The 23,123-nt window shown below is 48.0% G+C and overlaps 1 protein-coding gene across 5 annotated transcripts in view; it reads left to right on the top strand.

Annotated features, from left to right (window-relative positions):
• Positions 1-22,810, top strand: part of kif22 (kinesin family member 22) — a 97,661-nt gene extending 74,851 nt beyond the window's left edge. For 4 of the 5 annotated variants that reach the window (XM_059953307.1, XM_059953306.1, XM_059953305.1 and 1 more), the window contains exons 10-15: positions 9,103-9,286; positions 15,194-15,350; positions 15,626-15,696; positions 16,168-16,362; positions 21,792-21,848; positions 22,598-22,780. In XM_059953307.1, coding sequence (XP_059809290.1) covers positions 9,103-9,286; positions 15,194-15,350; positions 15,626-15,696; positions 16,168-16,362; positions 21,792-21,848; positions 22,598-22,627 — 694 coding nt within the window. In that variant the 3' untranslated portion in view covers positions 22,628-22,780. Of the gene's footprint in view, positions 1-9,102; positions 9,287-15,193; positions 15,351-15,625; positions 15,697-16,167; positions 16,363-21,791; positions 21,849-22,597 lie in introns of all 5 variants that reach the window. The other variant, XM_059953304.1, reaches the window with a different exon arrangement.
• Positions 22,811-23,123: the final 313 nt, after the last annotated feature.

Here is a 23,123-nt window from a genome sequence, read left to right as displayed (position 1 = left end):
TGTGTGTGATATGTGGGGACAAGCTGTCTAATGAGGCAATGAAGCCCTCAAAACTGCTGTGGCATCTTGAGTCCAAACACTCTGCACTTAAAGACAAACCTGTTGAGTTTTTTGAGCGGAGAAAACGTGAGCAAGCGGGACAGAAGCAAGTGCTGAGAGACTCCACCTCCACAAATGCTGCTGCTCTGACAGTGTTGTACTTAGTGGCCAGCCGTGTTGCTAAGGCTAAGAAGCCTTTCACTGTTGGTGAAGAATTGATTCTGCCTGCTGCCAAGGACATGTGCCGTGAACTGTTGGGAGAAGCTGCAGCTAACAAGATGGCACAGGTTTCTCTTTCAGCTACCACAGTTTCAAGGAGAATCAATGACGTAGCGGAGGACATCGAAGCACAGCTGTTGGAACGGCTTAGCGAGTCACCATGGTATGCCATCCAGGTCGACAAATCTACCGATGTTGACATCAAGGCAACAGTGCTGGTTTATGTGTGATGTACATTTCAAGATGATGTGCATGAGGATATTTTGTGTGCGCTGCCACTGCCAACTAACACAACTGGCGCAGAACTATTCCAAGTTTTTGAATGACTACATGTCAGGCAAACTGGACTGGTCATTCTGTGTTGGAATATGCACAGACGGTGCTTCAGCTATGACTGGACGGACGACTGTCTGGTTTCACTACCCGAGTCAAAGAGGTTGTTCCTGAATGCCAGTCTACATACTGTGTCATACACAGGGAAATGCTGGCTAGCCGAAAAATGTCACCTGATCTTAACAGCGTATTGAGCGATGTTGTTAAAGTTATCAATCACATCAAAGCAAGAGCCCCTAACTCACATCTGTTTGAGCAGCTTTGCGAGGAAATGGATGCAGAGCACAAACGCCTTCTCTTACACACTGAAGTCAGGTGGTTATCAAGGGGGAGAGCCCTGGCTAGGGTTTTTGAGTTAAGAAAGCCACTAGAGATTTCTTTCAGGAAAAAAGTCACCACTGGTAGTATACTTCAGTGACGAGGAGTGGATAGCAAAACTCACCTATCTGTGTGACATCTTCAGCCTGCTCAATGAACTCAATTTGTCACTTCAGGGGAGAATGACAACTGTCTTCAAGTTGGCAGATAAAGTGTCTGCTTTCAAAGCCAACCTGGAACTATGGGGACAGCGAGTGGACAGGGGCATATTTGACATGTTCCCAACATTAGCTGGGATTTTGGGAGAGACTGAGGTTGCACTGTCCTTCTCACAGCTGGTACGCGATCACCTAACTTGGCTGTCGACAGAATTCAAGTGTTACTTCCCAACCACAAATGACCCAAGACGTGCAAAGGAATGGGTCTGCGACCCATTTGTGAATGTCCCTGGTGAATCATCCATGTCAGCGCGGGAAGAAGATCAACTCCTCCAGCTTGCAATTGACAGTGGGCTGAGAAGTATGTTTTTTTTAATGCATTTTCTACATCACTACAGATAGAAAAAAACTCCAAACCAAAATGAAGAAAATTAATACAGTGCAAAAATAAACATACAATAATAATATAATACAAAAAAGATAATTGAGAAAGCACCTAAATTGAAGTCATGTAAAGTTAGTATCCTCCCCAAGCCCCACAACAAAAAAAAACTCCAGACCAACCACAACACAATATTGAGAATATAAATCAGGACATTCAAACACCCAAAACTGTAAATACACTTGAAAACAGAAGATAACAATGCCTACTACCAAAAAAAAGAGCTGAAAGCAAGGGACAGAAAAAAAAACCTTAGTCAAGAGGAAGGTTATGAAAGTACTCAATAAAAGGTCCCCAGACCTTATGGAACTTTATATCCGAATTAAGAACTGAATAATGAATTTTTTTAAGGTTTAAGCAGGACATAATATCATTAAGCCATTGAGCATGCGTGGGCGGGGCAACATCTCTCCATCTAAGGAGGATTAAACGTTTAGCCAGGAGAGAAGCAAAAGATAGTATTCGACACTTAGTCAAACTCAAACGTATATCTGTCTCACCCAAAAAACCAAACAAAGCAATTAAAGGGTTAGTTTCTAAGTGGTGATTCAGAATATAGGAAAAAGTTATGAAGACATCTTTCCAAAATTTCTCTTAAGCTAGGACAGGACCAGTACATATGAATAAGAGAGGCCTCGCCCCTTTTGCATTTATCACAAAGAGGACTAATATTAGGGTAGAATCGAGATAATTTAGATTTAGACATATGGGCTCTATGAACAATCTTAAATTGTAAAAGGCAATGGCGAGCACAAAGAGAGGTTGAATTAACTTATTTGAGAATCGAGTCCCAAGTCTCATCAGATAAAGAGATATTTAAATCATGCTCCCAAGCCATTCTAATTTTACCCACAGGGGCACATCATAAGAATGCTAATTTATCACGAATAAATGATATTAAACTACCCAGTGGATTAATAGAAAGAAATAAATCCATAACATTTTTCTCAGGCATTTCAGGGAAGTTAGGAATTAAAGGATTAATAAAGTGTCTAATTTGGAGATATCTAAAAAAATGGGCATTAGGCAGATTGAACTTAGCAGAGAGCTGTTGAAAAGATGCGAAGCGATTATCAATAAAAAGATCTTCAAAATGTCTAATGCCCTTCCTATACCAATCATGGAATGTTGAATCATACATAGTAGGTAAAAAAAGGTGATTATTTAAGATAGGACTAGGAGGAAAAACCATAGAAACCATAAAATTTCCTAAACTGAGCCCATATTCGCAAAGTGTGTCTAACAAGAGGGTTAACAATTAATCTAGACAAACTACTAGGGAGTACAGAGCCAAGAAGTGCAGAAATAGATAAATCTTTAGTGGAACTCAACTCCATTGCCAGCCAATTAGGGCACTCGGGTTGGCTATGGAAAAAAGACCAAAAGGTAGCACAACGTATATTGGCTGCCCAATAATATAAACAAAAGTTAGGTAAAGCCATGCCACCCTCTTTTTTAGATTTTTGGAGATAAACTTTATTAATTCTGGAACACTTATTCTTCCACAGATATGACAAAATAATAGTCTAAGGAATCAAAAAAAGTTTTAGGAATAAAAATTGGGATTGATTGAAATAAATATAAAAATTTAGGGAGAACATACATTTTAACAACATTAATATGACCTACCAAAGACATAGATAGAGGTGACCATTGTGACAAACTCTGTTTTGTAGTATATAAAAGATTGGCAAAATTTTCACGAAAAAGATCTTTCAACTTCCTTGTGACTGTAATCCCAAGATAAGTAAATTGATTATGAACTACTTTAAAAGGGAGGTCACGAAATGCTAATTCTTTTGCTTCTTTATTAATTGGGAAAAGTTCACTCTTATGTAAATTAAGTTTAGCCAGAAAACTGGCTAAACTGATCAAGAAGTGAAAACATTGGAGGTAAGGATGTGGACAGATTTGAAAGAAAAAGTAATAAGTCATCAGCATAAAGAGAAACTTTATGCTCAACACCCCCCCCCCCCCCCTCCAAATCCCGGTCAATTCAGGACAGCTTCGAAATGCTATCGCCAAAGGTTCTATAGCCAAATCAAAGAGAAAGGGACTTAAAGGGCATCCCTGACGGGTGCCACGTTTGAGGTTAAATAACTGGGATTTCTGAAAATTAGTCAAAACAGAGGCAGTAGGACACAGATATAGCAATCTGATCCAAGAGATAAAACTTTGACCGAAGTCAAATTTTTCTAAAACTGCAAAAAGGTAGTTCTACTCTATACGATCAAATGCTTTCTCCGCATTGAGGGAAATAACACATTCAGGAATCCCAGTTGAAGGTGAATATAAAATGTTAAATAAACACCGAATATTAAAAAAAGGAAGACGGTTTTTAATAAAACCAGTTTGATCATCAGAAATAATAGTGGGAAAAACAGTATCTAATCTATAAACCAAAACTTTGGCCAAGATTTTAGCATCAACATTAAGCAAAGAAATTCGCCTGTACGAGGAACACTCTGTTGGGTCTTTACCCTTTTTTAATAAAAGAATAATAGATGCCTCATTAAAAGAGGGTGGCAATTTACCATAATTAAACGAGTCAGATAGTACTGAGAGTAACTGAGGAGAAAGAAATGAAGAGAATGATTTATAAAATTATACGGGGAACCCATCAGGTCCAGGAGATTTCCCTGAAGACAATGCAGAAATTGAAAAAGATATTTCTTCTGATGATATAGGCGCATTAAGTTTGGCTTTAAAATCAGATGAAAGTGAAGGAATATTCAGATTACTTTTTAAAAAATCAACAGAAATATTCTCATTCAGAGGAATAAAGTCGAGAGTAAAAATTTTTAAGTACATCATTGATTTCTAAGTGATCCGATGTAAAATCTCCATTTTCCTTCCGGATCTTTGTAATATGTTGTTTAGCTTTAGAACGCCTCAGCTGATTAACTAGAAATTTACCAGATTTGTCACCATGAATATAAAAATGACTCTTACTTTCAAGAAGTTGGCATTCAACAAGATTAAATTTAGTTTGAAGTTCTACACGCTTCTTGTATAATTCAGGATTCTTAGTTTGAGCATACAGTTGATCTAATTCTTTAATCTGATTAATGAGGTCTAATCGATCTGTACAGGACTTTCTATTAAGATTTGCTGTATAGGAGATTATTTGACCCCTCAGGACCTGTATTCGCTGGAATTCAGAGAATGACAGGTGCTCTCATTGAAACCTATGAAATGTTGAGAGACCTTGATTAGATGGATGTGAAGAGGATGTTTACTATAATGGGAGAGTCTAAGACCAGAGGACACAGCTTCAGAGTACAGGGGTGTCCTTTTAGAACAGAGATGAGGAGGAATTTCTTTAGCCAGAGAGTGGTGAATCTGTGGAATTCTTTGCCACGGGCAGCTGTGGAGACCATATGTATAGTTAAGGCTGATAGATCCTTGATTGGACAGGGCATAAAAGGGATATGAGGCAGGGGGAAGGCAAGAGATTGGAGCTGAGAGGAAAATTGGATCAGCCACAATGAAACGGCAGAGCAGAGTTGATGGGCCAAATGGCTTAATTCTGCTCCTATATCTTGTCTAACGTGACTATTCTCATTGTTTACATCTGTATTTTGTCCTTGTCACGTCACACCCACCTTCCAAACTGAATTTAAAAAGAAATATCGGAGAGCAATGTTCCCTCTATTTTTAGTGTGTGCAAAAATCTTACGTTGTGCAAGTTTTTTTCCTGTGACAAAAGTATGTGTGCACTGAATGCACACATGGCACAGTTTATGTAGGTTTACAAAATATTTGACATAAAACTGCACAGAATAACAAGAAGATAACATATTTAAGTCACTTAGTTATTTTTTTTTCTCTCTCCTGTCTTTGGCATTTACCCATTCTTTGTAAACTCTATCTAGGCTAACAATAGGTATAATTATTAATTAATACATTATCTTAGGTAACTAACCTTTTGTGCGCACATTAATTTCCTTTGTGCGTTGGTTGAAAAACCTGTGTGTGCGCTTAGAGGGAACATAGTCTGAGAGCCTGTGACATTTCAGACACACGTACCCTTGTAGTAGTAATTTGGATCATATGTGTGTGCAGATGCAGGACTTGCACATAAGATTAAAATGCATGGAGATGGGGAAAATATTAGCATGGATAGGCGGTTGGTTTGCCAACAAAAAATGGGGAATTGGGATAAATGGGTGTTTCTTTGATTGGCAGTTAAGTGGTGAGCAGAGTGCAGTCAGGATCACTGCTGGGCCTGCAAATGTTGACCATATACGTTAAACACTTGGTAGTATGGACTGGGTGCAGCATATCCATGTTTGCTGATGACACTAAATTGAGTAGGAAAGCAGGTTGTACAGAGGATTTGGAAAGTCTGCAGAGATATTGATAGGGCAAGTGAATGGACAAGGGTTTGGCAGATGGAGTACAATGTTGATAAATAGATCATCCACTTGGGAAGAAACAAATCGAAGATCAGCTTATTATTCAAACAGTGAAAAGCTGCAGCATGCTGCTGTGCGGGGTCTTAGGGGTGTTTGTGCTTGAATTGCACAGATCGGTCTGCCGATACAACTGTTTATCAAGAAGGCAAATGGAAGGTTGGCCTTCAGAGATTGAGGAATAAATTTCAGAGCAGGGAGGGGTGAGGCTGCACCATGGGTACTGGTCTTAACTTGAGAAAAGGTACAGTGGCTAGGGCCATTGCAGAGGAGTTTCACTAGATTGATTCCAGAGGTGAGGGATTCTACCCTATGAGGAGAGATTGAATCACCTGGGACTGTACTGACTGGAATTCAGAAGAATGAGAGGGGCTCTTATAGAAATATATGACATTCTGAAAGGGATGGATAAGATAGAGGCAGGAAAGTTGACTGGAACAAAGGGACATAGCCTTAAGATTTGGGGGCGGGGGAGTAGATTTCTGACGGAGATGAGGAGGAACTGCATTCTTTCGAGAGTGTTGCATGTTTCAATGTAGGTGTTACCATTAAAGCAAATCTTTAGAGAATCTATGGAATTCTCTGTCCAGGAAAGCAGTAGAAGCTCTCTCATTAAATATATCCAAGATGCAGTTAGATTTTTGCATAGCATGAGAAGTAGGAAAAAAAGGACTCTGGTATGTTTTGTAACTCCTGAAATTAACCGAAAGAAAAACACTGAGTTGGGAGATGAGTGTGCACTTCACTTTTCACCACCACCCAGGACATGCTCTCTCTCAGTGCTGCCGTCAGGGAGAAGGCAGAGAAGCCTTGGGTCCCAGTTCACCAGGTTCAGGAACAGTTATTACCCCTCACCCTTCATGCTCTCGAACCAGAGGACATAACTTCCATCACTGAACTGTTCCCACAACATATGGACTCACTTTAAGGACTCTTCATTTCATGTTCTTTATTTATTACTACTATATTATTATCGTTATTGGTATTTCTTTCAGTTTGTTGTCTTTTGCACACTGGTTGTTAGTGAGGTGCGTGCTTATGACATTGTGGCAGAATGACTTATGTCATTGATGTACTTCAAAGCTCAGTACTGAATTTATCAAAGTATGTAGTCTTTACACAACCTTGAGATTCATCTCCTTATACGCAGCCACAAAACAAAGTAACTCAATAAAACCCAACACAACAAATGAACTCTGAACACCCAATGAACGGAAGGAGATAAAAAACAAATCGTGTGAACAATAAAAGTAAGCAAATAGCATTCCGAACTGAGTTCACAAAAGTGAGTCTGAAACTGATCCAGAAGCCCACAGCTTCAGCTCAGTGCAGTTCAGTCCCTTTCAACCCCCCACTCCCCCCTGAACACTGCTGTGGCATCATCCAGTACCTTTCTTAATTTGCCTTGGGTTTAATTTATTGCATGGAATGTGGCATACAAATGATTGGAAGTCCATCCACCAGGTTGTAGTTGTCTCAGTCAATAACAACCCCAGAATGCTGGCCCTCCTGTTTTTACCGCATACAAGCCCAACATGGCTTGCCGGTTATTGTATTTCACTGTTACTTATGTCTGTTGCTAGTTTTCACATTGTAAATCTCAAGGCTATCCAGTCATGGGACACTCTCAGCATCAGATTTTTCATCAACAGTGTACAGATTAGTGCTCTTTTTGAAACTGCAACTTGACTTTTAGCTTTTTCTCTTCCCTATGTTGTCCATTTATTTTTATCCACCTGACATGTGCTTTGCGTATGTTCAGTTAGACTTGTCAAAACCAGCACTCATTCTCATTGACTATTTCCTTTGTTTCATTATCTTTTGTGGAATCAAATATGTCTACCTTTCTGATGTAGCCAGCCATTTCTGCTTTTTTTATTTTTATCACCCCGTACTCACTGTTGATGAACCTGTTAATTTTGTATGGTTTCTGCTTTATTTTTAACTCGAATGTCTTGCTGTGCTTATGAAGGGGGAGGGGTGGGAGAGGGAATGCATTGCGTTTTTTAAATTCAAACATCTCCTTCTCCCCTTTGTGAAGAAAAGACACGCTGCACTTCAACAGGTAGGCAGTTGCCTCAGGCTCATTTAAAGACTTACTCATCACCATTGTTAGAGTTTATAACTCCAAACCAAAAAAAATAGAAAGAAAAACACAGGAGCCTAGGGTAAAATTATGTACATAGTTTCTTTACTTTAGTGAGGCACGGACGTAAGACATAGTGACGTATTGATGTATGCCGATTACATACTTGTACATATAATCCATAATGTATTATGAAAACGAAGAATGCTCAATCAAATGACATATTTACAATATTACTCAAATATCACTGAAGAAGTAAATACACAGCAGGCTCCTATCCAATTTGCCTACTGTCACAACAGGTCAACAGTGGATGCCATTTCATTGGTTCTTCACTTGTACAGTGAAGATGTTTATATCAGGATTTATTCAGTAACTACTGTACAACCCAGCATCACAACAGAATACAGCTCCAATGCTGTATTTAAGTTTGCTGATGACACCACTGTCATTGGCCGAATCAAGGGTGGTGACAAATCAGCATATAGGAGGGAGATTGATAATCTGGTTGAGTAGGGTCACAACAACACCCTCTCACTCAATGGCAAATATCCCCAGCATCTGGGCCATGCTCTCTTCTCATGACTACTATCAGGCAGGAGGTACAGAAACCTTGGGTCCCACCCTGCTCCACCAATTTCAGGAACAATTATCAAGCTGCTGAACGAGTGTGGAGAGCTTCCCTGACCTCAACTTTGAACTGTCTCCATAACCTACAGACACACTTTCAAGTACGCGACAACTGATGTTCTTGATATTTATTGCTTATTTATTATTAGTTTTTTCTCTTTTATTGTATTTGAAAATTTGTTTTGTTTTGCACATTGGCTGTTTGCCAGTCTTTTCTATTTATAGCTTTTCATAATTTCTAATATATTTCTTTATTTTTCCTGTAAATGCCTGCAAGGAAATGAATCTCAAGGTGTGTGAGTGTATGTGTGTGTGTGTATATGTATATATATGTATATATATGTATATATATATATGTATATATATATATATATACTTTGATAATAAATTTACTTTGAGTTTGAAGGTAGGTCCAGGATGGTAACTAGACCTGCTCTTTCCCCACTCGCTGATCTCTGGCAGTCCACTGCTGAAACCAGAGGAAATGAACAGTGAGGTGTACGGACCGGATGTGATGGAGCGTCTGTCGAAGCTAGAGGACCTGCTGCGCACACAGGGTCGGAGCGGCTTGCCTGTGCTGGGCACACCCAAGGCCGAGAGGCAGGAACTCCTCAGGAAGCTGGAGGAGAGCCGGCGGCAGATCCAGGTGCACAGGGGAAGGGAAAGGGGGTGGTGTCTGGCCAGGATCAGATCCAGGTGCACAGGGGAAGGGAAAGGGGGTGGTGTCAGTCCAGGATCAGATCCAGGTGCACAGGGGAAGGGAAAGGGGGTGGTGTCAGTCCAGGATCAGATCCAGGTACACAGGGGAAGGGATGGGGGTGGTGTCTGGCCAGGATCAGATCCAGGTGCACAGGGGAAGGGATGGGGGTGGTGTCAGTCCAGGATCAGATCCAGGTACACAGGGGAAGTGATGGGGGTGGTGTCTGGCCAGGATCAGATCCAGGTACACAGGGGAAGGGATGGGGGTGGTGTCTGGCCAGGATCAGATCCAGGTGCACAGGGGAAGGGATGGGGTGGTGTCTGGCCAGGATCAGATCCAGGTACACAGGGGAAGGGATGGAGGTGGTGTCAGTCCAGGATCAGATCCAGGTGCACAGGGGAAGGGATGGGGTGGTGTCAGTCCAGGATCAGATCCAGGTGCACAGGGGAAGGGATGGGGTGGTGTCTGGCCAGGATCAGATCCAGGTACACAGGGGAAGGGATGGGGGTGGTGTCAGGCCAGGATCAGATCCAGGTGCACAGGGGAAGAGATGGGGGTGGTGTCAGTCCAGGATCAGATCCAGGTGCACAGGGGAAGGGATAGGGGTGGTGTCAGTCCAGGATCAGATCCAGGTACACAGGGGTAGGGATGGGGGTGGTGTCTGGCCAGGATCAGATCCAGGTGCACAGGGGAAGGGATGGGGTGGTGTCAGTCCAGGATCAGATCCAGGTGCACAGGGGAAGGGATGGGGTGGTGTCAGTCCAGGATCAGATCCAGGTACACAGGGGTAGGGATGGGGGTGGTGTCTGGCCAGGATCAGATCCAGGTGCACAGGGGAAGGGATGGGGGTGGTGTCTGGCCAGGATCAGATCCAGGTGCACAGGGGAAGGGATGGGGTGGTGTCAGTCCAGGATCAGATCCAGGTACACAGGGGAAGGGATGGGGGTGGTGTCTGGCCAGGATCAGATCCAGGTGCACAGGGGAAGGGATGGGGGTGGTGTCAGTCCAGGATCAGATCCAGGTACACAGGGGAAGGGATGGGGTGGTGTCAGTCCAGGATCAGATCCAGGTGCACAGGGGAAGGGATGGGGTGGTGTCAGTCAAGGATCAGATCCAGGTGCACGGGGGAAGGGATGGGGGTGGTGTCAGTCCAGGATCAGATCCAGGTGCACAGGGGAAGGGATGGGGTGGTGTCAGTCCAGGATCAGATCCAGGTACACAGGGGAAGGGAAAGGGGGTGGTGTCAGTCCAGGATCAGATCCAGGTACACAGGGGAAGGGAAGGGGGTGGTGTCAGTCCAGGATCAGATCCAGGTACACAGGGGAAGTGATGGCGGTGGTGTCTGGCCAGGATCAGATCCAGGTGCACAGGGGAAGGGATGCGGGTGGTGTCTGGCCAGGATCAGATCCAGGTGCACAGGGGAAGGGATGGGGGTGGTGTCTGGCCGGGATCAGATCCAGGTGCACAGGGGAAGGGATGGGGGTGGTGTCGGGCCAGGATCAGATCCAGGTGCACAGGGGAAGGGATGGGGGTGGTGTCAGTCCAGGATCAGATCCAGGTGCACAGGGGAAGGGGTGGGGTGGTGTCAGTCCAGGATCAGATCCAGGTGCACAGGGGAAGGGATGGGGTGGTGTCAGTCCAGGATCAGATCCAGGTACACGGGGGAAGGGATGGGGGTGGTGTCAGTCCAGGATCAGATCCAGGTGCACAGGGGAAGGGATGGGGGTGGTGTCAGTCCAGGATCAGATCCAGGTACACGGGGGAAGGGATGGGGTGGTGTCTGGCCAGGATCAGATCCAGGTGCACAGGTGAAGGGATGGGGTGGTGTCTGGCCAGGATCAGATCCAGGTACACAGGGGAAGGGATGGGGGTGGTGTCAGTCCAGGATCAGATCCAGGTACACAGGGGAAGGGATGGGGGTGGTGTCAGTCCAGGATCAGATCCAGGTGCACAGGGGAAGGGATGGGGGTGGTGTCAGTCCAGGATCAGATCCAGGTACACGGGGGAAGGGATGGGGTGGTGTCTGGCCAGGATCAGATCCAGGTGCACAGGGGAAGGGATGGGGTGGTGTCTGGCCAGGATCAGATCCAGGTACACAGGGGAAGGGATGGAGGTGGTGTCAGTCCAGGATCAGATCCAGGTGCACAGGGGAAGGGATGGGGTGGTGTCAGTCCAGGATCAGATCCAGGTGCACAGGGGAAGGGATGGGGTGGTGTCTGGCCAGGATCAGATCCAGGTACACAGGGGAAGGGATGGGGGTGGTGTCAGGCCAGGATCAGATCCAGGTGCACAGGGGAAGAGATGGGGGTGGTGTCAGTCCAGGATCAGATCCAGGTACACAGGGGAAGGGATGGGGGTGGTGTCAGTCCAGGATCAGATCCAGGTACACAGGGGTAGGGATGGGGGTGGTGTCTGGCCAGGATCAGATCCAGGTGCACAGGGGAAGGGATGGGGTGGTGTCAGTCCAGGATCAGATCCAGGTGCACAGGGGAAGGGATGGGGTGGTGTCAGTCCAGGATCAGATCCAGGTACACAGGGGTAGGGATGGGGGTGGTGTCTGGCCAGGATCAGATCCAGGTGCACAGGGGAAGGGATGGGGGTGGTGTCTGGCCAGGATCAGATCCAGGTACACAGGGGAAGGGATGGGGGTGGTGTCTGGCCAGGATCAGATCCAGGTGCACAGGGGAAGGGATGGGGTGGTGTCAGTCCAGGATCAGATCCAGGTACACAGGGGAAGGGATGGGGGTGGTGTCTGGCCAGGATCAGATCCAGGTGCACAGGGGAAGGGATGGGGGTGGTGTCAGTCCAGGATCAGATCCAGGTACACAGGGGAAGGGATGGGGTGGTGTCAGTCCAGGATCAGATCCAGGTGCACAGGTGAAGGGATGGGGGTGGTGTCGGGCCAGGATCAGATCCAGGTGCACAGGTGAAGGGATGGGGGTGGTGTCGGGCCAGGATCAGATCCAGGTGCACAGGGGAAGGGATGGGGGTGGTGTCAGTCCAGGATCAGATCCAGGTGCACAGGGGAAGGGATGGGGTGGTGTCAGTCCAGGATCAGATCCAGGTACACAGGGGAAGGGATGGGGGTGGTGTCAGTCCAGGATCAGATCCAGGTACACAGGGGAAGGGATGGGGGTGGTGTCAGGCCAGGATCAGATCCAGGTACACGGGGGAAGGGATGGGGTGGTGTCAGTCCAGGATCAGATCCAGGTACACAGGGGAAGGGAAGGGGGTGGTGTCAGTCCAGGATCAGATCCAGGTACACAGGGGAAGGGAAGGGGGTGGTGTCAGTCCAGGATCAGATCCAGGTACACAGGGGAAGTGATGGGGGTGGTGTCTGGCCAGGATCAGATCCAGGTGCACAGGGGAAGGGATGGGGGTGGTGTCTGGCCAGGATCAGATCCAGGTGCACAGGGGAAGGGATGGGGGTGGTGTCTGGCCGGGATCAGATCCAGGTGCACAGGGGAAGGGATGGGGGTGGTGTCGGGCCAGGATCAGATCCAGGTGCACAGGGGAAGGGATGGGGGTGGTGTCGGGCCAGGATCAGATCCAGGTGCACAGGGGAAGGGGTGGGGTGGTGTCAGTCCAGGATCAGATCCAGGTGCACAGGGGAAGGGGTGGGGTGGTGTCAGTCCAGGATCAGATCCAGGTACACAGGGGAAGGGATGGGGGTGGTGTCAGTCCAGGATCAGATCCAGGTGCACAGGGGAAGGGATGGGGGTGGTGTCAGTCAAGGATCAGATCCAGGTGCACGGGGGAAGGGATGGGGGTGGTGTCAGTCCAGGATCAGATCCAGGTGCACAGGGGAAGGGATGGGGTGGTGTCAGTCCAGGATCAGATCCAGGTACACAGGGGAAGGGAAAGGGGGTGGTGTCAGTCCAGGATCAGATCCAGGTACACAGGGGAAGGGAAGGGGGTGGTGTCAGTCCAGGATCAGATCCAGGTACACAGGGGAAGTGATGGCGGTGGTGTCTGGCCAGGATCAGATCCAGGTGCACAGGGGAAGGGATGCGGGTGGTGTCTGGCCAGGATCAGATCCAGGTGCACAGGGGAAGGGATGGGGGTGGTGTCTGGCCGGGATCAGATCCAGGTGCACAGGGGAAGGGATGGGGGTGGTGTCGGGCCAGGATCAGATCCAGGTGCACAGGGGAAGGGATGGGGGTGGTGTCAGTCCAGGATCAGATCCAGGTGCACAGGGGAAGGGGTGGGGTGGTGTCAGTCCAGGATCAGATCCAGGTGCACAGGGGAAGGGATGGGGTGGTGTCAGTCCAGGATCAGATCCAGGTACACGGGGGAAGGGATGGGGGTGGTGTCAGTCCAGGATCAGATCCAGGTGCACAGGGGAAGGGATGGGGGTGGTGTCAGTCCAGGATCAGATCCAGGTACACGGGGGAAGGGATGGGGTGGTGTCTGGCCAGGATCAGATCCAGGTGCACAGGTGAAGGGATGGGGGTGGTGTCTGGCCAGGATCAGATCCAGGTACACAGGGGTAGGGATGGGGGTGGTGTCTGGCCAGGATCAGATCCAGGTACACAGGGGAAGGGATGGGGTGGTGTCAGTCCAGGATCAGATCCAGGTACACAGGGGAAGGGATGGGGGTGGTGTCTGGCCAGGATCAGATCCAGGTACACAGGGGAAGGGATGGGGGTGGTGTCTGGCCAGGATCAGATCCAGGTGCACAGGGGAAGGGATGGGGGTGGTGTCAGTCCAGGATCAGATCCAGGTACACAGGGGAAGTGATGGGGGTGGTGTCTGGCCAGGATCAGATCCAGGTGCACAGGGGAAGGGATGGGGTTGGTGTCTGGCCAGGATCAGATCCAGGTACACAGGGGAAGGGAAGGGGGTGGTGTCTGGCCAGGATCAGATCCAGGTGCACAGGGGAAGGGATGGGAGTGGTGTCTGGCCAGGATCAGATCCAGGTACACAGGGGAAGGGATGGGGGTGGTGTCAGTCCAGGATCAGATCCAGGAACACAGGGGAAGGGATGGGGGTGGTGTCAGTCCAGGATCAGATCCAGGTACACAGGGGAAGGGTTGGGGGTGGTGTCTGGCCAGGATCAGATCCAGGTGCACAGGGGAAGGGATGGGGTGGTGTCTGGCCAGGATCAGATCCAGGTGCACAGGGGAAGGGATGGGGTTGGTGTCTGGCCAGGATCAGATCCAGGTACACAGGGGAAGGGAAGGGGGTGGTGTCTGGCCAGGATCAGATCCAGGTGCACAGGGGAAGGGATGGGAGTGGTGTCTGGCCAGGATCAGATCCAGGTACACAGGGGAAGGGATGGGGGTGGTGTCTGGCCAGGATCAGATCCAGGTACACAGGGGAAGGGATGGGGGTTGTGTCTGGCCAGGATCAGATCCAGGTACACAGGGGTAGGGATGGGGGTGATGTCAGTCCAGGATCAGATCCAGGTGCACAGGGGAAGGGATGGGGGTGGTGACAGGCCGGTACTCCTGCTGTCCATCACAGCATAGTGATCACTGGGGTGGAGTCGGGAGGAGAGGGTGGGAACTGGGGAGATGGATACAATATTATTTCAATGCTGCAAATATAGAGCACCACAGACTCAACAGGTCAGGCAGTATCTACAGAGGGATAAAAGCATTCAATGTTTCATGCAAAGACCTTTGGGCAAAGTGGTTCGAGGGAGAGAGCGAATTCAGCAATATCCCTGTTCCTTATCTTGCCTCATGGCCCATGGGTTAGAAGGAGGGGAATCCCTGTACGCTAAGGGAACTAGATGTCAGAGAGATGTCATCTGACCACACAATGCACCTCTTTCTTTCTCCCTCTCTACCCTCTCCTCTCGGTGTGTGTGTGTGTATATTTATATCTATCTATATAAAATACACCCAGCATTTGGAGCGGAGACAGCAAGAACTCGAGAAAGTCATCAGTGCACAGGAAACCACAGGAACTGGAGATGGCCTCCTCCCCTGTGGCAAGGACCCCATCCTGCGTAAGAGCTCAGTGGCTAAGAAAAGGAACAAAGCCATCGTCGCCCCATTACAGCGTACGTTCTGTGGGTGAGGGGTCCAGGAGGGAGGGAGACCGATTAATGGGGCTGTCTTCGTACCTCCTCCCCCTGCCTATCAACCTATATCTAAACCCTGCTCCCTTCTCTACCCCATTGTCATCAGCCCCCCTTCTCTCCGTCATCCAAATCCCTTAACTCTTCCCCCACCCCCCTCATTGTTCCCAACATCGCCCACTTCTTGTTCCTCAAACCCTCACCCTTCCCCTGCCTTGTTCACTCTGACGGTTGTGTGTGCCTCTGCTCTCTCCCAGGCATAGACAATACTGAGTGTCTCCAAACCGGGGATGTGCTGGTGCTGAAGCGCAAGGAGAAGCAGGTCGAGGTAAGATGGTGGGGGGGGTGGGGTAGATGTGGGAGAGGAGGGGTTAGCACCACCCACCAAGGAGAGGGAGGCTGTCTTGCGTTCTCTGTGTACTCAGGGTGATACTGATGGTGGAGATGGAAATGGATGTGTTAACTCTGACGGGTGTCTCTTTTCAGGGACACCCTCAATGAGAATGTGGCTGAGGGGATGAGAGAGAAACACTGCTATCCAACTGCAGTCTCACCACCTCTCTGTCTCTCTCCCACCCACCTCCTCCTCTCCTGCCAGCGGAGGGTGGTGCGGCATGTACCTGAGAGGTGAGGAATACGAACCTGACCAGTCCTTACCTTCCTCTCTGCGCTGGAGTGTGTGTGAGTGAGGGGTGACCGGTCCTCTTACCACCTCCACTCTGGACCCTGTAGATGAGGGAAGTGTGTTTGAATGGTGAGTGGGTGCTGACTCCAACCCCTGTCTCTCCACCACCTCCAGGACAATGCAAAGAAGGAGCAGGGGGGTGGAGTAGAGTTGATGATGGATGTACAACTTGCTGAACAGCAGAAGGAACAGATCCTGGCCGTGCTGAATGAGGGCTCCCTCCGCCAGCTCAAGACCTTGCAGAGGGTGGGAGACAAGACCGCTCAGCTCATTCTTGGCTGGAGAGAGCGCCATGGGCCGTACTCGCAGGTACAGACTAAGGGCTGAGGGTGGGTTCTCACAAACCTCAAAGTGTGAGAAGCAGGTGGGACAGTCCGCATCACAAGTACATGGGGTTGGGGCTGTGGTAGACTCCTCTAGGTGGTTACATAGAAACATCAAAACATAGAAAACCTACATCACAACACAGGCCTTCGGCCCACTATGCTGTGCCAAACATGTCCTTACCTGAGAAATTACCTGGGGTTACCCATAGCCCTCTATTTTTCTAAGTTCCATGTACCAATCCAGGAGTCTCTTAAAAGATCTTAAAGACCACATTGCCGGCAGCCCATTACACGCACTCACCACTCTGCATTTTAAAAAAAACTTACCCGACATCTGCTCTGTACCTACTTCTGCACCTGAAGACTGTGCCCTTTCATGCTAGCCATTTCAGCCCTGGGAAAAAGCCTCTGCCTATCCACATGATCAATACCTCTCATCATCTTATACACCACTATCAGGTCACCTCTCATCCTCTGTCGCTCCCAAGGAGAAAAGGCCAAGTTCACTCAACCTATTCTCATAGGTAATGCTCCCCAATCCAGGCAACATCCTTGTAAATCTCCTCTGCACCCTTTCTAGTTTCCTCCTTCCTGCAGTGAGGTGACCAGAACTGAGCACAGTACTCCTAGTGGGGTCTGACCAGGGTCCTATATAGCTGCAACGTTACCTCTCAGCTCTTGAATTCAATCCCACGGTTGATGAAGGCCAATGCGCAGCAGCTTTGAGTGTCCTATGGACTTGGATCCCAAGATCCCTCTGATCCTCCACACTACTAAGAGTCTTATTATTAATACCATATTCTGCCATTATATTTGACCTACCAAAATAAACCACCTCACACTTATCTGGGTTGAATTCCATCTGTCACTTCTCAGCCCAGTTTTGCATCCTATCAATGTCCCGCTGTAACCTCTCGACAGCCCTACACACTGTCCACAACACCCCCCAACCTTTGTGTCATCAGTAAACTTACTAACCCATCCCTCCACTTCCTTATCCAGGTCATTTATTAAAATTATAAAGAGAAAGGGTCTGATCCCTGAACTGAACTGATCCCTGAGGCACACCACTGGTCACAGACCTCCATGCAGAATATGACCTGTCTGCAACCATTCTTTGCCTTCTGTATGCAAGCCCATTTTGGATCCACAAAGCAAGGCTCCTTTGGATCCCATGCTTCCTTACTTTCTCAATAAGCCTTCCATGGGGTACCTTATCAAATGTCTTGCTGAAATCCATATGCACTACATCTACTGCTTCCAAGTTTCTGCCTGAGAGCTTCATATTTCCCCTTTCTCCAATCAAATGCTTTCCTAACTTGTCTGTCCCTATACCTCTCTGATGCTATGGTAAATGAGATAGAATTGTGATCACTATCTCCAAAATGCTCTCCTACTGAGAGACCTGACCCCTAACCAGGTTCATTTCCCAATACCAGATCAAGTACAGCCTCTCCTCTTGTAGGCTTACCTACATACCTTCCTGAATACACCTAACAAACTCCAGCCCAGCTAAACTCCTTGCTCTAGGGAGATGCCAATTAATATTGAGGAAATTAAAATTACCTATCATGACAACCCTGTTATTATGCACCATTCTGGAATCTGTCACCCTATGTGCTCCGTGAAGTCCCTGTAACGATATATAAAAAAAAAGCTCCCAGTAGAGTTATTGACTCCTTCCTGTTTCTAACTTCCACCCACAGAGGCTCAGTAGACAGCTTCCTCCTTTTCTGCAGCCATGACACTATCTGATCAGCAGTGCCATGCCCCCACCTCTTTTGCTTCCCTCCCTGTCCTTTCTGAAACATCTAAAGCCTGGCACTTCAAGTAACCATTTCTGCCCCTGAGCTATCCAAGTCTCTGTAATGGCCACAACATCATAGCTGCAAGTACTGATCCATGCTCTAAGTTCATTCACTTTGTTCATGATCCTCCTTGCATTAAAATAGACACATCTCAAACCATTGGATTGAGCATGTCCCTTCTCTATCACCTGCCTATCCTCTCTCTCACACTGTCTACAAGCTTTCTCTATCTGCGAGCCTTCCTCTGTCTCTTCAGTTCGGTTCCCACCCCTCAGCAATTCTAGCTTAAACTCTCCCCAACAGCCTTAGCAAACCTCCCTGCCAGAATATTGGTCCCCCTTGGATTCAAGTGCAACCCATCCTTTTTGTACAGGTTATGCCTGCCCCAAGAGAAGTCCCAATGATCCAGAAATCTGAATCTCTGCCCCCTGCTCCAATTCCTCAGCCACGCATTTATCCTCCACCTCACTCTATACATATACTCAATGTCATGTGGCACAGACAGTAATCCCGAGATTACTACCTTTGAGGTCCTACTTCTCAGCTTCTTACCAACTCCCTGTAGTCTGCTTTCAGTACCTCCTCCCTTTTCCTACCCACTTTGTTGGTACCAGTACGTACCACTACATCTGGCTGTTCTTCCCATTTCAGGATATCGCGGACACGATCAGAAACGTCTCGGACCCTGGCACCTGGGAGGCAAACTACCATCCCAGTTTTTTTTCCTGCGTCCACAGAATCGCCTGTCTGACCTCTAACTATAGATTTCCCTACCACACCTGCCATCCTGTTCCTTTCCCTAGCCTTCTGAGCCACAGGGCCAGACTCTGTGCCAGAAGTGCAGCCTCTGTTGTTTCCCCCTGGTAGGTCAACCACCCCCCTCCCCAACAGTACTCAAACAGGACATACAAAAAAGCTGGATGAACCCAGCAGGTCAGGCAGCATCCATTGAAAGAAGCAGTCAACATTTTGGGTCGAGACCCTTCGTCAGGTCTAAAGGGAGGGGGCAGGAGCCCTATAAAGAAGGTGGGGGGAGGGGAAGCAGGGAGGGGTTAGGCAGGAGAGGTGAAGAAGGAATCTAAGGGGAAAGCACTATGGGTAGTAGAAGAAGGCAGACTCATGAGAGGTGATAGGCAGCTAGAAGAGGAGACAGAGTAGAGGTGGGATGGGGGAAGAGAGAGGGAGGGAATTACCGGATGTTGGAGAATTTGATGTTCATACCAAGGGGCTGGAGACTACCCAGACGGTAGATGAGGTGTTGTTCCTCCAACCGAAGTTTGGCCTCATCATGGCAGTAGAGGAGACCAAGTATGGACATATCTGAATGGGAATGAGAGGGAGTGGAAGTGAGTGGCAACTGGGAGATCCTGTCTGTTGTGGCGGACGGAGTGTAGGTGCTCGACAAAGTGATTACCCCAGTCTGCGTCGGGTCTCGCCGATGTAGAGGAGGCCACATCGGGAGCACCGGATGCAATAGATTACCCCAACAGACTCACAAGTGAAGTGTTGCCTCACCTGGAAGGTCTGTTTGGGACTCAAACAGGAGTACTTATTGTTAAGAGGGACAGCCACAGGGGTACCCTCTAATATCTGACCCTTGCCCTTCACTCTCCTGACTGTTACCCACTTACCTGTCTCCCGAGGCCCCGGTGTGACTACTTGCCTATAGCTCCTCTCTATCACCTCCTCACTTACCCTGACCAGACGAAAGTCGTCGAACTGCATCACCAGTTCACTAACGCGGTTCCTCAGGAGCAACTCGACACACCCGGCACACATGCGGCCACGTCTAACACCCGGTACAGAACACCAACTTCACAGACATACTTCCCATTCCTATTCTTCACAAGTAACTTACCTTGCCTCGACGTGTTTTTGCCGAAGCCCCGTTGAGCCAAAGCTCTCCTATTCTGACCCCCTCTATGTAGCTGTCTTTTTAAAAAATTCTTCCTACTGCTCTAACTCGCTAATGTCCACGTGCCTGCACAGTTGTGCCACAATGTTGCGGGGGAACCAATGGGTGGTAGGGAATGAAAAGATTTTGGGGTGAATGTGTGTGCAGAGAGACTATTGAGACATAGGAGTGGAATTTGGCCCAGCAAGTCTGCTCCGCTATTCCATCATGGTTGATTTATTATCCCTCTCAATGCCTTCTCCCTGTAACCTTTGATGCAATGACTAAGAATCTATAAGCCTCCGCTTTAAACATACTCAATGACTTGGCTTCCAGTCATCTCGCTAAAGAAGTTTCTCTTCATCTCTGTTCTGAATGGAAGTCCTTCTATTCTGAGGCTGTGCCCTCTGTTCCTAGTTACCCCCACTATAGGAAACATCATCTCCACTTCTACTCTGACTAGGTGTTCTCATGAGATTCCACCCCCTCCATCATTATTCTAACCTCCAGTGAGTACAGGCCCAGAGACCTCAAACGCTCCTCATACTCTCCAATGCCAGCACATCCTTTCTTGCACAAGGGGCCCAAACTACTTACAATACTTCAAGTGAGGGCTCACCAGTGCTTTATAAAGTCTCAACATTACATCTTGCTTTTTTTTTCTAGTCCTCTTGAAATTAATGCTACATTGCATTTGCCTTCCTCACCACAGACTCAAATCTGCAAATGAAACTATAGAGAATCTTGCACAAGGACTCCTGGGTCCCTTTGCATCTCTGAATTTTCTCATTAAAAAGTCTATGCCTTTATTTCTTCTACCAAAGTGCATGACCGTATACTTCCTGAAGTTGTTTTCTATCTGCCACTTCTTTGTCCATTCTCCCAAATTGTTTCGGCCCTTCTGCAACCCCCCGCTTCCTCAAAACTACCCACCTTCATATCATTCGCAAAGCCTTTCATTGCCATCCAAATCATTAATGTGAAAGGAATCAGTCCCAACACCAACCCCTGTTCCACTCAGCCACAGGCAACCAACCAGAAAAGGCTCCCTTTTTCCCCACTCTGCCTCCTGCCAATCTTCCATCCATGCCAGTATCTTTGCCTGACCATGGGTTCTTACCTTCAGCAGTCTCACTTGCGGCAGCTTGTCAAAGGAGAATCCATCGACTCTCCTTTGTCTATCCTGCTTGTTATTTCCTCAAAGAATTCCAACAGATTTGTCAGGCAAGATTTTTCCTTAAGAAAAACCATGTTGACTTTGGCCTATTTTCTTTTTCACGTACCTCCAAGTACCCCAAAATCTTATCCTTAACAATGGACACCAACATCTTCCTAACCACTGAGGTCAGGCTAAGTGGACTATAATTTCCTTCCTTTTGCCTCCCTCCCTCTTAAAGAGTGAAATGGCATTTGTAATTTTTCAGTCTTCTGGAACCATGCCAAAGTCTAGTGATTCTTGAAAGATTCTTCAGCCACCTCTTTCAAAACATTTGGGATGAAGTCCATCTGGTTCAGTTAATTGACCTTGAGGGGGTGGGAAATGGACGGACAGATTGTGGAGGGTTACAGTGAGGTGGGGAATGGATGGACAAACTGGTTTTCCCACACAGATTTGAGCAGAACAAGGGGATTGGGGTTCAGTGTGTCTCCGGACCTCTCTTCCTTCCTCCCTCCCAGTTCTCACCACACTCCCTCTCCCTCTCTCTGCAGATTGAAGATCTGGCCAAGGTCGGCATGTCAGCCAAGTTCCTCTCCACCTTCATGAAGGTGAGAAATCAAGAGGTGAAAAAACAACTCAACGAATGACAGAGAGAACCTCTCTCCCGGGGGTTTGGAAGAAGGGAGGGTTGCTTCCAATGGGAGGGGAGCTTTTTCCCAGCAAGTTGTGGGAGGGGTGTATCTCACTGCAGGAGGATTGTGGAATGGAGGGAACCTCCCATCAGGAGGTTTGTGGAAGGGAACCCATGTTGGTGATCTGCCTTGAAGTGTTGGTCACTAAGCTATAGGAAAGATGCTGTTTAGATGGAAAGAGCGTGGTGAAGATTTATGAGGTGTTGAGACTTGAGACATGGACGAGTTTGGATGGGTTGTGATTTTATTCCCTGGGGTGTAGGAGACTGAGAGTTGGCCTTACAGAGGTGTATAAAATGAGGGGCACAGATAGGGTGAATGTGCAGTCTTTTCCCCGGGTTGGGGAATCAAGATCCAGAGGGCACATTTAAAGTATGAGGGAAAGGAGATTTAATAGGGACCTTTCTCATCCATAAATGGAACGAGCTGCCAGAGGAAGTGGCTGAGGCAACTACATTAACATGTAAAAGACATTCGGACAGGTCCATGCGTAGGAAAGATTTAGAGGGATTTGGGTCAATTGTGAGCAGATAGGACAGGTTCAGATGGGGATCTGAGTCAGCATGGACTGGTTGGCCTGAAGGGCTGTTTCTGTGCTGTGTAACTGACTTATCTCTACTACAATGGGCTCTAACACTCTGCCTCTTTCCCTTTCCTGACCCCAGGCCAACGCTCTCAGCTGCCTTGCCAAGTGACAGCGTCAGTTTCAGAAGCCCCCTCCCCATTCAAGGAGTTGCCGAGGATTGTGGGGGGGGGGGGGGAGAGAAGCAGCAGCTTTCCTGGTGTACATCAGTAATGATGGCTTGTATCATAACACTTCGTGTCAGAGGCTCCACCCAGCCTCCGTCTTTCGTGTGCGATTTAATAAAGGTTTTTTATACATTTCTCAAAACAGGAGTCTCTAACTCTTCTTCCCTTCCTCACCGGCTCTCACCCACCCCCTCTCCTGTCTCCCCAGACCAAAGACAGGACGCGGGACTCTGATACAAAAACAAACAAGAATTTTAATGGCGTTGCTGACAGATTTTCACAGACCCTTCACTTGTTCCCACACCAACCACCTGCACTCCTGCCCTCCCCACTGTCCCATCTCTCCATGGGAACGCTCTGCGTGTATGGTAGAGAGGGCAATGTGCTCAAGGAACCTCCCACTCCCCTACCCAGTCCCTGCCGTGTTCAGAGATGGCCCGA

This window comes from Hypanus sabinus, chromosome 29, assembly GCF_030144855.1.
Source record: "Hypanus sabinus isolate sHypSab1 chromosome 29, sHypSab1.hap1, whole genome shotgun sequence".
NCBI classification, from domain to species: Eukaryota; Metazoa; Chordata; class Chondrichthyes; order Myliobatiformes; family Dasyatidae; genus Hypanus; species Hypanus sabinus.
Note: the sequence above shows the minus strand (reverse complement) of the source record. Positions and strands in the feature narration are given on the sequence as shown.